This window comes from Helianthus annuus, chromosome 1 (assembly GCF_002127325.2).
Source record: "Helianthus annuus cultivar XRQ/B chromosome 1, HanXRQr2.0-SUNRISE, whole genome shotgun sequence".
Lineage (NCBI taxonomy): Eukaryota > Viridiplantae > Streptophyta > Magnoliopsida > Asterales > Asteraceae > Helianthus > Helianthus annuus.
In genome coordinates this window covers 22,327,072-22,341,796 of record NC_035433.2, presented here as the reverse complement: position 1 = coordinate 22,341,796, position 14,725 = coordinate 22,327,072, and the positions used below count along the sequence as shown (strand labels likewise).

The window sequence follows — 14,725 nt, the reverse complement described above, 5'->3', positions numbered from 1 at the left end:
CAAATGGTTCTTCAAACTCAGATGTCAGACGGAGGTTGTCCAAATAATAAGATCACAGAAATCCATAGACTATGACATACCATCAATGCATCATAATGTAAGCAAGCAATGCATGTAATCATGCTATAGTGACGAGTGTATGTTCGTACGCTACATCATAAACAAATGTGTACTAGTTAAGTAATGTATGCAACAGGTGAAAAAGACGAACCTTGCAATCTGGAGCTGAGTGTCATGGTCGTATTCACGTTTCCAGAACTGTTCGGTTATAGTCTGGTTTTATAAAAACGTTTTAAAACCAAGTTCACTATAACCAGTGGCTCTGATACCAAACTGTCACACCCCCAAAATACCACGTGCGGGAACCTCCGCGAGGCGTGTGACGTTCCAGGATCTAGGCACCAATCACATGAACTCATAAGATTAATTCAAATAAAACCTTCATTTATTAAAATAATCGTTACAAAACATTGTTTACATTTCAGCGGAAGCATACTACATTAATTAAGAATTTCATAACCCAAGTGTATAAAACCATTCGACGTGTCTCTTGATTCCTTGCAAATCGACCCGTGACCACTCCAGCATCCGAGACCGCAAGTTCCACAACATGTACCTAAAGACCTGCAAGCATGCAGAGAAGTGTATCAGACAACGCTGGTGAGTTCAAAGTTTTGTTAACGCGTTTAGTTACCAGATATGAATTTAAAACATTTCAGAGATTTGATGTTGTTAATAACTCGATTACCGCCGATGGCTCCAGATTATTTGCCTTATTCCCCAATGCCTCTATCAAAGCAATGGTCAAGACGGGGGTCATTAGTTCACGCCCGTCCTCCCCGGTACGGTGTGAGGGTGCCAAACCTAAATAGCGCTATTAACTAATACCCCGTTGCCTCCCCGACAACAAATCGGTAGAAGGGACTTAAATGATAGATATGAGTGTATGACATCCCGAGTTTAACATTCCACTCAAACCTAATAACCTGACACTCCTCCCCGGAACGTTTACCAGATGTCCTACCCCGGGACGCATGCTTGGAAAAAGAGCAGTGAACTCACCTTAGATTTGCTCGGTTTGTTAAGTTACTTTACCCGTTCCAAGTTGGTCAACCAAACCCTACCGTGGTTACCACAGATGATCAGTTTCGTAAACACATATCCAAATCACGTATTCAACGAATCACAAGTAATACCATTGACACGTAACACATAGAAGACGTTTAGATTTCATACGCATTCATAATACAAGTTCTCGTTCCCAAGTAACATCAGTTTCATAATAATCAAGTTACTTATTCCACACAGATTGCATTCATCAACAGGTCACCATATAACATATAGCTATTGCTCAAGTTCACACAAACCACACCCCATGTGCATATCACGCAAAAGCATTCAGCAGTTGATTCGGTTAGTCACATCAGACAATTTACATTAGACAACTCATATTAGTCTATACAAGTTCCTCATTTCTAGATAGCCTTAATATCATGCAACAAGCACAACTGTCAAATAACATACACAACATAATGCATTCTTTGTTCAAATCATTGCCCATACGACGAAGTCCCACACGACGAAGGATCAACCTTCATCGGAGTCCAGTCATGATGAAGAATCATCTTTCGTCGGGTTCAAGGGTGACGAAGGATCTAAGGGTTGTCAACAGGCATGTCGACGAAGAATGAGACCTTCGTCGACATTGATTGTTCGTCAAGAGTTTTTTGTCGCTAACCCTAACAGACAGCCATACTCCCCAAAACAGATCAAACCTTAAAATCAAGTCAGTTACTGTTCGTGTTCATGGTAACCCCAAACAATATTTCAACAGTTACTAATATCAATATTTCAGCCAAGTAACCAATGCAATTGCACTACGTATTCAGTATGTCACGCTACTAATCAAGTCCTACTCATCAAAACCATCAATATACTAACACTAGTTCATCGACTAATAACATGAGCAATTTCAGTTTCTCAACAACATAACAATTCATAATTGATTCGACACATAACAATAATCAATCAAGAGATAATGCTAGTACAAATCGACTAACCAGGAGAGGATGTAGTCACATGCTAGAATGGTACCGGATACGTGCTTAGGGAAAATTAAACCGAGAAGATGATGCTTCGTAGAGGGTTTGTTGCCGTCGTTAGGTTTAAAGGGGTCTAGGGTTTGTAATGTGTCAGTTATGTGATATATATACACGTACGTTCTAAAGGGAGTGGGTTGGGCCTGTATAAAGACCTGGGCCGCTAACCATTCTTCGTCGAAGAACCTGTTCAACGAAATACACACTTGACGAAACATCTCTTGGCGAAGGACCCATTCTTCGCCGAAAAGCGTTGTGATGAAGGATCCGTTCTTCGTCGAGAGGTGAGGTGACGAATACCCCATTCTTCGTCGCCTAGGGTTTTTATCATTCATAAAACAGTGAACATTAAACATTCAACTAATCATCAAAATATTCTAATCAATCACACAAATTACACATGCCATAATATAAAACAAATTGTCAAAACAAGATTGCAAAACAAGTGAAGCATAGAAAAGGATCTTGAATTCTCGGGTTGTCACATCCACGACTGTGTTTCGTTACATTCCTGCATCTACAAGACTAACCAAACTTGTTTTGATGGGTTAGTAAAATATAATCAAATATCGTTTATACCTGAAATGTTTCTTTGAACTCTTTCCAATGTCTCTTCGCTTGACAAAGGTTATATCATGAAAATAAGATTAAGTGAAAGATATTATAACCATACATAGCTAGCAAAACATATTAATGCACTTATGCATTTAACGATGGTACTTCTAGAATGAGATTCTCTACTTTGATAGGAGATGATAATAGGCAGTTCTTATAACAAATGACTTAACAACCTTTAACATACATTAAGGTTCAACTATGCCCATACTAAAATATCTAAACATCATTTTCTAGATGTACTTGGGGGATTGGTAAAATATAATTACATATATACTCGAACTGCAGTTCGAGTAATAATTAGACCGTGCCAAGGTCATTCAAAAATTCTCCCTCTAAAAGCTCGACAATTTCTCTCGATGATGCCTAGACATCATCACTGTAAACTGCGATTATAGCGAACTTTTAAAAGTTGAATGTTCATAGAACATGGCTAATTTAATCAAACTTATATCCCTCTTTATGTGAATATCTCGAGTTGTACAACACTCGACCCAACAATTTTAGTTCATACGTATTTTGTCAACTTCATATAGTACATTCTTGAGGTTTTTATATCAATGCTTCTGGCATTATCAATCCATGAGGGGATTCTGCCCATCTTATCCAAATATACATTTGCATTCACTCTTCATGAGTTTTACTACATAAACTTACCCATATAACACATAGATATCTATATCATATGCAAAAATATCATAAACACTTGCTTTTATCTCCAAAATCCATATTGTACCATGTGTGTACACTATTTATTGAGTATCTTGATCACCTGGTACAAGTTTTCTGTGTATGTTTCTTGGTGCACAAGTATTACATCGTTAAGATGTGTCAGTTAACCTTTTAAGAACTCAATTGCTTTAGAAACTCATCAGGAGTTCCAATTATATCCAACATGTAAAATAATCATAACCTATTCAAAATCCGAATATGTATACAATGATCACGTTGTTCTCGAGAACTTACTTTACATGAATTATATAATTTAATCCTTTGGGGCTTTCATGTAAACTTTCAGTATCAAGTGATACATAACATTCATAAGACGCATATCAATTCTCTCTTTATATTACCAGACTAATAAAATATTGGAAAGTCAATGCATCCACCACTGGAGAATACGTTTCCTCATAATCAATCATAGGTCTTTGTGAAAATTCTTGTGCCATCAAATTTTCCTTATATCATTCAATTTGATTTTCACATAATTCACATAAAAGACACATTTGTATCCAACATATTTTACAACTTCAGTTGTATGGACTGTTGATCCAGAAACTTTCCATTTCATTAGAGAACTAAACTCTGCCTTATTTGTGTCTTTCTATTTTGGCCAATCATTTCTTAATATTCATTCATAGGCATATCTTAAATCTTGATCCTCATTATTTAATCATTTTAAGCGCTACATTATATACAAAAGTATAATGACGTCGATTTTTTATTTTGATTCCATACATATCTTAGACATGATACAACTTATCGAGATCTCTTTATTTTCAAGTACCTGAAGTTCTTCTTGAACCATCATGTCTATTGTCTCTTAAGGAGATCTTATTACTATAACCTTGACTTGACCATCTTAATTACTTGCTCCAATTGTCGGGGAATTTTATTATTGGAATCAACTAGGCTACCACGCTTTAGGCATGCAACAGACTCATTACAAAAATATGTGGTTGTCCTCTTGGGACACAAATATAACTAGAGCATAAGCAGTTGATTATGTGACGTACTTAGTCACTCTATTTAGGTCAGTGAACTTGTGTGGTAATTTGTTATTTAATATTGGTAAATGAATTATACTTTAAACTTCTAGTTCATAGTTTATAGTCTGAGGATCAAGATGACATGATAATTCATTTCGCTTTTCACTTCCAACTGCTTGTTATTTCCCCCTAATGTTGGGAACATTCATTCACTAAAGTGAAAACCAATGAGCCATAAACAAATTTCTCACTAATGGCTATAAGTATTCATTCATAGACGATTATTTATACCCAACATATTCTCAAACTTTTTAGAAATCCCATCTTTGTGCGGTGTGGTGGATGAGTTTCAATATATGTCGCATAACCAAAATATTTGATGAGACATCTTTGGTTCCTGACCAAAAACCAACTGTATGGGGAGAACTATAACTTATTGGCTTGATGTGAATTAATGGTACTATATATTACATGTACCTACATGAACTTTTGCTCCTCTCATGATCATTGGCTTTGTAACTAATAGTAGACGTTTAGTGATCATCTCAACAATAATACTTTATTCCAATGATCGTTAATAACTTGGGAGTCAAATTCACTATTGAAGGGGTAAGGTCCCAAAAACCTCATAAAAAGGATTTGAGACCATACCACAAACTGGTCTTTCAACCTTTTAACCTTACGCGGCCGCGCATTGGTCTTACAAAAGGGAGAAAGTAATCAACAATTTATAGTCGCGCGCCCAAAGGAAAGCATAAAATCCTTGCGCCTTCTTCCATTAGCAAAGGATTGAAATCCTGAAGATCAATACTTCCGCCCAAATATCCAAACTTGGATATTATTTTGCCCAGACTTGGGATTTACACATCTGTGTCCACACGGTAAGGTGTCACACTAGATTACAGCAGTAATCTTCTAGAAAGAATATGATCGTACACCACCCAGACGGTTACAACCGTCTGGACACGTGTCATTACCACAGGCATCCCTGAAACCACAACGAAAGCATGCAATTGAAGAATGATCTCCACTTAATCACTTTCCACGTGGCAATCCCCCAGCCTTAGATCAAACCACGATCCGTGTGCATTCACATCGGATCGAGGCAACTTAACGTGGGATCAAAGAACTTAACGGAAGAAAATATAACCGCTACGGCGTTAGCATCTTCCGTTATCTTTTCAATAACAGGTTTTCCCTCCCAAAACTCCCGGTTATAAATACGAGAACTGTTCAGGTATAAACTCAGATCACACTCACTTCTCAAATACTTTCTCTTCTCCATTACCAATACTTATTCTCACATCGGAGTGGGGTCAAGGAGAGAACCCTCTTCTCCCCTTGGCGAGGCTAACGGTGCTCTTTTTTGCAGAATCACCGGAGAAGGAGTTAGGCAGCAACTGAATCAATCGAGAGAGAGCTAACCCTTTTATGCGGATTCAAACCCCCTAGATATTTCGGTTCCGACCATTTATCTAGTGTTTCTTCAACTATTATCAAATAAATATACTAATCTGGATTAATATGCTTGCTATCACATTAGCTAAGCCACAATCACACAAGCTTCAGGTTGTGGATTTGATAAACATTTAGATGATGCATCGATTTAAAACACTAAATGGTATCATGTTAGGATATGCATATCCTTTAATCGCTTCCAGAATATTTAGGTATACCCATCCTCGTTTATTTTGCAAATATATAATTTCCCTTGAGAGCAAACATTAACGGGATTTGTACTTTAAGCTTATGTTTTAAACTATTAACGGGATTTGTACTTTAAGCTTCCGCTAACTACTTAAACTATGTCATAGACTTTTAAATGTTTTGTTGCTAATCATATTAGTGATGAATGCTTTATTTTATTTATCTATATCAAATTGTTCAATATGATTGATGTCATGATTCACTCTAACCCACATTCAAGTGCACCATGACGTGGGTTAGGGTATTATTCACCCAAATTCCAGCTACAAAATGTTCAATTTCAACAAGTTTCATGCTTAAATATTTTATTTATCAAGTAAACTACACTAATCACGAACGAATTATTACCCCTAATCATTTGTGTGTCCGTGTACACCTCCATAGAAAAAGAATTAGGCATGTCAGACGACAGATCGTTGGGGGAAACATTAGGGTAGGAGATAGGATATCGGAGGTGGGTGGTCGAGTGAAGACGGTAACGATCGAAGGTACAATAGGAAAATCGAAGGTCGGAGGAGGTGGTAGTAGTTGCGAGAAAGGATGTGGATGCAGGGTGTTAGTTTTTGCAAAAAAAAATGGGATAAAATTTGGGTTAGATTTTATTTAATGGTGAAAAGATGGTTTTACCCCCAATTCGGTATATTCCGTTAGACACATAACGGAATATACTAACGACAATTGGCTTAACAAACTCACAGTGTAGCGAAAACCAAACCACAAGAACCTAGGTATCCATTTTTCCAAATAGAGAAGTAAGTTCATCTTACCATCATACCTCAAATACTCAAAATATACAAATTAGAGTTTGCTCTAAAATATATATGTTCACCAAGTCTATTTTCTCCCACTTATATTCACATGTTACATTGATGTAATGTTTTTAACCATGAATGGGCCTAAGGGTGAACAGGGTAGGTGCAAGGAAGGGTGCGGTGTGCCTTTTCATCGCGCGACAACACTACCGCCCCCTCACCGATGTTGAACATGGAAACCGAGGGCTTGTCACCGCGTGAAAGGGAGAGGATGGAAGATGGGTTCCAACCAACCATGCATTTTTCTTTTCCTTTTAAAAAAAATGGTTTAGGTGAAACCACCCCTTAGGCTATAGGGTGTGGTCATAACCCTCCATATAGGCGTGATGTCATCCATCTTTAATCCACCATTCAAAACCACTACCCTAAGGGTGTAAGGGGTGCATGCCTAAGGAGATTAGTCAAACTTTCCACATACCCAATCATATTATGCCATGTCATTTCCCCTCTTGTTCTTCCCTCTTGCCCAAAAAAACATAAAAGGTGCATGCCTAAAATGAGATTAGGCAAACTAATTTAAAAAAACATGTGATTGGTTGATTTGGGTATGGGCCTCACCACTTACCCTCCCTCTCTTCTTTGCCGCATGCGGCAACTTCTCCCCGAAAATCCTCTCCATCATCTTTGCCGATCGGCAATCTTCCTTTGGCGGTGGGCATGCCGTGCGGCAAAGGGGTTGCCGAATCCCCTTGCCTAACCCACCCTGTACGCCCTAAGGGTGTGGTCATGACCCAAACCACTATCCCTTAATTTTTTTAAATTTATTTTTGTCTTAAAATTATCAAAATGGGAGGGTGGTGGTAATCGTGGTTTAATCCATGAGAACCACCATTAATCAAGGAAGGGGTTGTGTATCATTTAATTAGTGGTCCAATGTGGAAATAATGTTCCAATCCATGACCCCACACCCCATAACCTAAATGTAAATATATAAGAAAGATTCTTAAATTTTGAATTATATTTTTTTATTTTTAAATCTTACTTACTTTTGTTTAAAAAAACGAAATAACTGTAAAACCGAACCGATGTAAAAACCAAACCGATGTAAAAACCGAAACCGAACAGTTTTAAAAAAAAACCAAAAACCAACATTTCAATTTTGGTTTTGATTTTGCCCAAAAATCAAACCAAACCAAACCATACACATCCCTGATACAAACGAATTTCGTTTGCTCCGGTAGGTGATTGAGGGGAGCACAACACCCCTCTCACCCAAACGGTACTTTCCTTGGAAGTGGGAGAAATGAAGTCACCAAAAATTGACAAGATGCATTAATTAGTTGTACATTAACGCATCACATCTGTACACGTAAACGCATCGCCGACCACGAGATATTTCTATACATTCTTCTTCTCCAAAACAAAGAAAAATATAAATCCCCAACCCTCCAAAACGCCGCCATAGCTTTCAATCAAATCCACCTTTGATGATCATATATGGTGGCGAACGATTCCTAAATCTTCATTCTCATGATCCGCAACGGTGAAATCACGATCTGTTTCGCTAGAAAATGCTCGCGATTCACCTCTTACACAAATTAGCTTCAATCGCTTCTCGCAATGTCAAGGTTTTCATTCTTTTTTCCCCTTTTCGTCACGGATTTGTGTATGTGTGCGATTTGTTAGGGTTTCGGACCTTTCGGTTTGTGATTATTGTTTTTTGGATGAATTGCTGTTGAATCTTGAATGTTTATATTTACATGTTATGTTGGCATATGTTTTGGAATAATTTGATGTAGGTGCTAGGTTTAGGGTTTCGTTCGAACTTGTTGAACCATAGGTGGATGCTATTTTTCTGTGTATTGATTAACTGAAAAGCAGATCTCATATAGATAGATTACATTTAGTGAAAAGGATATCGATATTGATAAAGTTAACGAATATCGAACTAACGAATAATGATAATAAACTATCAATAACTATCCTAATGTTTGAAGTAGAAATAGAACAGTACTAAGAAAAAAAGTTTAAATATATAAATGATAAATCACATAATAGTAATAGTAATAAAGTTGGTAACTATTCCAACTTCTTTGTTTTGGGAATTCGGCTTAGAAAATCTGGATTGGATGAATGATTCTCGAATATTTTCTGCATTAGTTATTTGAAATTCAACGCAAATGTTGAATTCATTATATGTTTGTGAATTGTTAGGGTTTAGGTTTATGTTTATTTTTTTTTGGATTACTGATGAATGCTTATGTTTACATGCATTGTTAGTATATATTTGGGAAAAAATTGACGTATGTGCTTTGGTTTAGGATTTTGTAAGAACATGTCAACCTTGAAATCTTCAATTTAATGCATCTGTAAAGTTGTTAACTATTTTTACCAACCATTTTAGTTTTGGGAAGATAACCTAGATATCCTGGATTTGATTAATGATTCTCGAATATATTCTGCATTGGTTAATTGAAGTTTAACTAACTTGTTGTAAATATAGGCTCTTGGTGATCAGAAAAATTAAGAGAACAGCACAAGTAGTTCGAAGTCGAACAAGCAATAGCGGAATTCATTCGGAAGATGGATCAATCATTAGATCTTGTTTTAACAACTTCAAATACAGGATGTACTCTAGTAATAGAGGGTTTGCTCCTATTTTGGAATGTAAATCCAAGTTTTGTTTTGGCAAGAGTACATTCTCCAACAGAAATTATTCAGTTTTATCAGCCAATAACACGATAGCGCATCATGCCCAAAATGCTTGGAGGAGGCTTTCCATGAATTTGGATCGAGATAAGCAAATTTCTGGCATAAATAGGATTGCTCAAGCATTTAGTCTGGCATTAAGTCGCTCATATGTTGTTCTTCCTGGGATATTTGCCTTCACATGTGGTAATATGGCTTTGGCTGATGCAGGGTCAAACTTTGGCTCTTTTCAGCCAAGAAATACTTTATACATACGTGCTGAAAATGGACACGCCATCTTGATTTCATCATTGATTTGGGTATTCGAGGGTTTGATCTTGCTGTTCAGAGCTATGTATTTGGCAATGCTGTTCTCACCCAGTATGGCAATGGCTCCATTCGCAGAGTATTTTGGGACGTCATCTAGACAACGATGGCTTCATCTTGTACGCCGTACTTTAGAAATAGCGGGTCCTGCATTCATTAAATGGGGTCAATGGGCTGCCACACGGCCTGATCTTTTCCCGACAGACTTGTGCACTGAGCTCTCTAAGCTTCACAGCAAGGCTCCTGAACATAGCTTTGCTTATACAAAAAAGACAGTTGAAAAGGCTTTCGGTCGTAAATTATCAGAAGTTTTTGATGATTTTGAGGAAGTTCCAGTAGCTTCTGGAAGCATTGCACAAATCCATCGAGCCTCTTTGAGGTATAGATATCGTGGGAAGAGTAACAAGCCTTTATTAGTTGCGGTTAAAGTTAGACATCCTGGGGTTGGCGAATCGATTAAAAGAGATTTTGAGATTATTAATGTAGTTGCAAAGATGTCTAAATTTATTCCTACACTTAATTGGCTGAGATTAGACGAAAGTGTTCAACAGTTTGCAGTGTTTATGATGTCACAAGTTGATCTCGCACGGGAAGCTGCTCATTTGAGTAGATTTATATATAATTTCCGCAGCTGGAGGGATGTTTCTTTCCCTAAACCTGTATATCCACTTGTACATCCTGCTGTTTTGGTGGAAACTTTTGAACAAGGTGAAAGTGTATCGCGTTATGTTGATGAACTTGAAGGACATGTTCGGCTTAAGAGTTCTCTTGCACACATTGGGACTCATGCTCTTTTAAAAATGCTGCTGGTAAACAATTATATCCAAACTTACATATACTGTACAAGGATACAAACAACGTAATGCCTATAAATAATTGTAGTAGTATATTTGGTTAAGAATATAATTTTTTATTTGTCCAGGTGGACAACTTCATTCATGCTGACATGCATCCTGGGAACATTCTTGTGAGGAGCAAATCATCGCGTAAAGGGATCTTCAAATCGAAGCCACATGTCATATTTCTTGATGTTGGCATGACTGCAGAACTTTCAAAGAGCGATAGAGTCAATTTGTTGGAATTTTTTAAGGCTGTTGCCCGCAGAGATGGAAAAACTGCAGCAGAGTGCACGTTGAGGCTATCAAAACAACAGAATTGTCCTAATCCTCAGGCCTTTATCAAGGTAATTCCATTTTTATTCTTTTGTTTTTACGAATTTTTTGTCTTTAGACCACCCGTCGTCGCCGTGTTTCGGCGTCCCCCCCCCCCCCCCCCCAAAAAAAAAAAAACGCCAAACCCCCCAACCCCCTAGGCGTGTTTCGGCGCTTTTTTTTTTTTTGCAAAAAAGCCCCCTGCGCGTGTTTTAAATCATGCCAAATTTGCACCACTTTTGTATTTAATGAAGTTTTTTAGTTTTTTATTTAAAAAAAATTAATAATTGTGTAATGATTGGATGAGGCGTTATTGGGCATTATTCCACTACGCCCCTTTTGTAAAAACGCCCAATGATGCCCCTTGCTGACTGGACTGCCACATGGCAGAAAACGCCCAAGGGTGGGCATTATTCACCCAAACCACTACACATGGTCTTAAAAGAACTTGGTTATAAAAGGTGCAAGGTGATTGGGGAAGCACATCTGTGTTTAAATTGGTGAAAATTAGAAGGTTTATATGTAAAAACAGCCAGCAAGATGAACTGATAGAGAGATTATGCATGGTCTACTTGATACAACGGTTTACATGTAAAAGAGTTAAGACAGATGCAACTTTTAGCTGTACATAACGCTTATTTTGCTGTACACAGAGCAACACCTCACCTTCGGGGCCTAAATGCTGCCTCATGCTTTTTTAAAACAAGTTAAAAAATTAATTATTTGTTTGAACCTTGTGTTTATTTGTGGGTAACAGGAAGTTACGGAGTCTTTTGATTTTTGGGGTAGTCCAGAGGGGGACGTTGTACATCCTGCTGATTGCATGCATCAAGTGCTAGAGCAAGTGAGGCGTCACAGAGTCAATGTGGATGGAAATGTCTGCACGGTCATGGTTACCACTCTGGTTCTTGAGGTAACCCTTTTCTCTTGTTAGCAATTGCTATTGGATCCTACTTTAAGTCATGCTAAGTGGTGGTAATTTTTATTCATTTACCTGTTAATGGGTTCATTTGGGCTGTGTTTTATGTCCAACGGGTCCAGCTTAATTAAAAAGGATAAAGGCCAAACCAGTTGAAATTTGAAATCTTCTAAGGTGTATTTGAATGTATAAAACATCCTAATCATGTTATTTATAAAAAGTCTCCCGACCTGTAGAGGTGTTCGGTGGGTTGGTTTTCTGTTTATTTGAATTTGAAATTTTTGAAAACTGAATTCGAATTTGCAAAATTGATTCGAGTTTGAAAAATTTGAAATTTGGTTTGAATCTGGGTTGATTCGAATTACCAGTGTTTTAACTTGTTTATATTTATAGGGTTGGCAAAGGAAGCTTGACCCTGAGTATGATGTAATGCATACACTTCAAACATTGTTGCTGAAAGAAGACTGGGCAAAGTCGCTAACCTACACAATCGAAAGCTTGATGGCCCCATAAAAAGGTTGATCCGTCTTGCCTGAAAAAAGTTTTGTATTTTGTACTCGTATAATCCACGCGACAGTGGAATTTTGTTATGAATATAGCCTTTTTTTTTTTTTTTTTGGAAGGACATTAGTATAAGATATAAAGAATGTGTGACATTCTTTATGAAAGGACCATATTGGCACGTGCTAATTTAATCTTTGGGTGGCATAAATGTTGCAACTCAATGGAACTATTAATCAGTGTATATGTTGGATGAACATGTTTTTGTGTTGAGACATGAATAAAATTTATGCAATTGTCAGGTCAAACAAGTTGACAAAAGCCAAAATTGTTGCATTTGGATAACAATATGGGCGTGATAGGATACGGGTCAAAATGGATATCGGTCGATATGGGTTGTGCTTTTTAGGTTTACATCCACTTCAATCTACACCTTGTGCAACCGAAATTTAAACCCTCAAACTCAGAAAGGAACACACTGGATGTACATAATAATATACCAAAAAGCCAGTAACGCGTACTTGAATTGTTAGTTGGACACTTGCACCTTTCATAAAACCCAGTGTTTTGATTTGAAAAAATAAATAATTTTGTATGTATATTTGGGTCAGTTTAAGTTCCATGATGGGTCAGTTTGGCCCTCCTTACAAGTCAAAATGTATCACTTACACAAAACTTGTAAGTTTAAAACAACGGGTTCAAATGAGATAGCATCATCCATAACTGTTTGTCTCTACTAGCGGTTTCACAAGCACAACCATTGCTGATTCCAATGTAGCCCCCATCGCAATCGGGCTAGTCGCCTCCGTCTGTGCCACCTCGTCCGCCGCCACCTCTACCCATCGTGACTAGCTGTAATAAAAAGATCTACTGGGAGAACCCATTGGATACTATTTCCTAAGAAAAATCATTTCAACCGATGTCCATTTTAGTAAGATAATGTTTCGACTATAATTAGTTCTTTTAGAACGGTCATCTTGAACCGAACTCTTTTTGCTTAGAAACCGTTTTGATTTGTCACCCAACTTTGATCCAACCTGTTAGTTTTGCTAGGAGTAAAGGTAGAGGTGTACGCTGGTTCTGAGTTTCTTGTTTTTTTTTCCGGTTAAACCAAAAACTAAATCAAACTGATTTAAGATATAATCAAAACCAAATTGAAAATGGAATTCGAATTCGAATTCATTTTAGTTTTGATTTCAAATTGAAAAAACAAACTCTAAAAAGATTTCATCATGAATTTATGGTTTTCTCAAGTATGGACTCTATCTCTCATTCACTCGAAGACTTACCAATGTAGGGTAATAGAGTTTCCAATAGAGATTGATTAAAGACATTAATTATACTATTCCAGGCAAATACAATAGAAATAGTGATGGGACCACTTTTGTAATAAGCTAGAAGTTAGTACAAGTACAGGGAGGTTAATTGTAATTATGGGATAGCCGGGGGTTTATAGTGTAAAGAGTTAGTTGGTCATTAGGAACACGTACTTAACCAATTCCAATTGTAATAACAAACAGGCTTGATTTGATCCAATTCTCTCTTCTGTTCATGTTCTATCGTATCAAGTGGTATCAGAGCTGTTCAATCCTTGGAGCTTTTGATTTTGAAACCCTAATTCACAAGTTCTTCCCTAATTCATCTAATTTCTATTCAATTCATTCAATCAAACTGTGCATTTCGATTCGATTCATTGAATCTGATCATTCGTTCGATCAGATTCACTTCAACACATTCAATTTTGTCCATTTTCGTGTCAATTCTTGAATTAAACCCTAATTCACAAGTTCTTCCCTAATTCATCTAATTTCTATTCAATTCATTCAATCAAACTGTGCATTTCGATTCGATTCATTGAATCTGATCATTCGTTCGATCAGATTCACTTCAACACATTCAATTTTGTCCATTTTCGTTTCAATTCTTGAATTAGTCATTGTTCAATTAGTTCATTTCATCCATACATCAGCTGGCAATGTAAACTCGAAATCAATCACTTAAGCAACGAATTATAGATCATGCTGCAATGTTACAACGATTAGAGACTGTAACATGCATGAATCTGAATCAACCGGAAGCAATCAAGACAAGTGTGAATATGGAAATTGATAGTGTGAAATATCAATTAATCCAAACTTCTTCATAATTATCAGCAAAAATGGAAAAAAAAAATCCTCAAATGTTTGCAAACACTTGGTGGAAATCAGGTCAATTCCAACGGATCAGGGGGTTCCAATCACCAATACAATCAACTAAA

At 37.1% G+C, this 14,725-nt stretch overlaps 1 protein-coding gene across 1 annotated transcript; it reads left to right on the top strand.

Moving 5' to 3' along the window:
* The first annotated feature begins 8,237 nt into the window (after window positions 1-8,237).
* On the top strand, window positions 8,238-12,745 carry LOC110944443 (probable serine/threonine-protein kinase abkC). The gene is made up of 5 exons (XM_022186110.2): window positions 8,238-8,510; window positions 9,386-10,706; window positions 10,820-11,080; window positions 11,806-11,961; window positions 12,361-12,745. The coding sequence occupies exons 1-5, from the start codon at window positions 8,503-8,505 to the stop codon at window positions 12,478-12,480; spliced, it is 1,866 nt and encodes a 621-aa protein (XP_022041802.1). The 5' UTR covers window positions 8,238-8,502; the 3' UTR covers window positions 12,481-12,745.
* The last annotated feature ends 1,980 nt before the right edge of the window (window positions 12,746-14,725 follow it).

What these genes read in the sequence shown, in the direction of transcription:
- LOC110944443 (XM_022186110.2), top strand. An exon ending in CTCTTTTAAAAATGCTGCTG is followed by an intron (nt 10,707 to 10,819) that starts GTAAACAATTAT and finishes TTATTTGTCCAG; the next exon opens with GTGGACAACTTCATTCATGC. An exon ending in TTACCACTCTGGTTCTTGAG is followed by an intron (nt 11,962 to 12,360) that starts GTAACCCTTTTC and finishes TTATATTTATAG; the next exon opens with GGTTGGCAAAGGAAGCTTGA.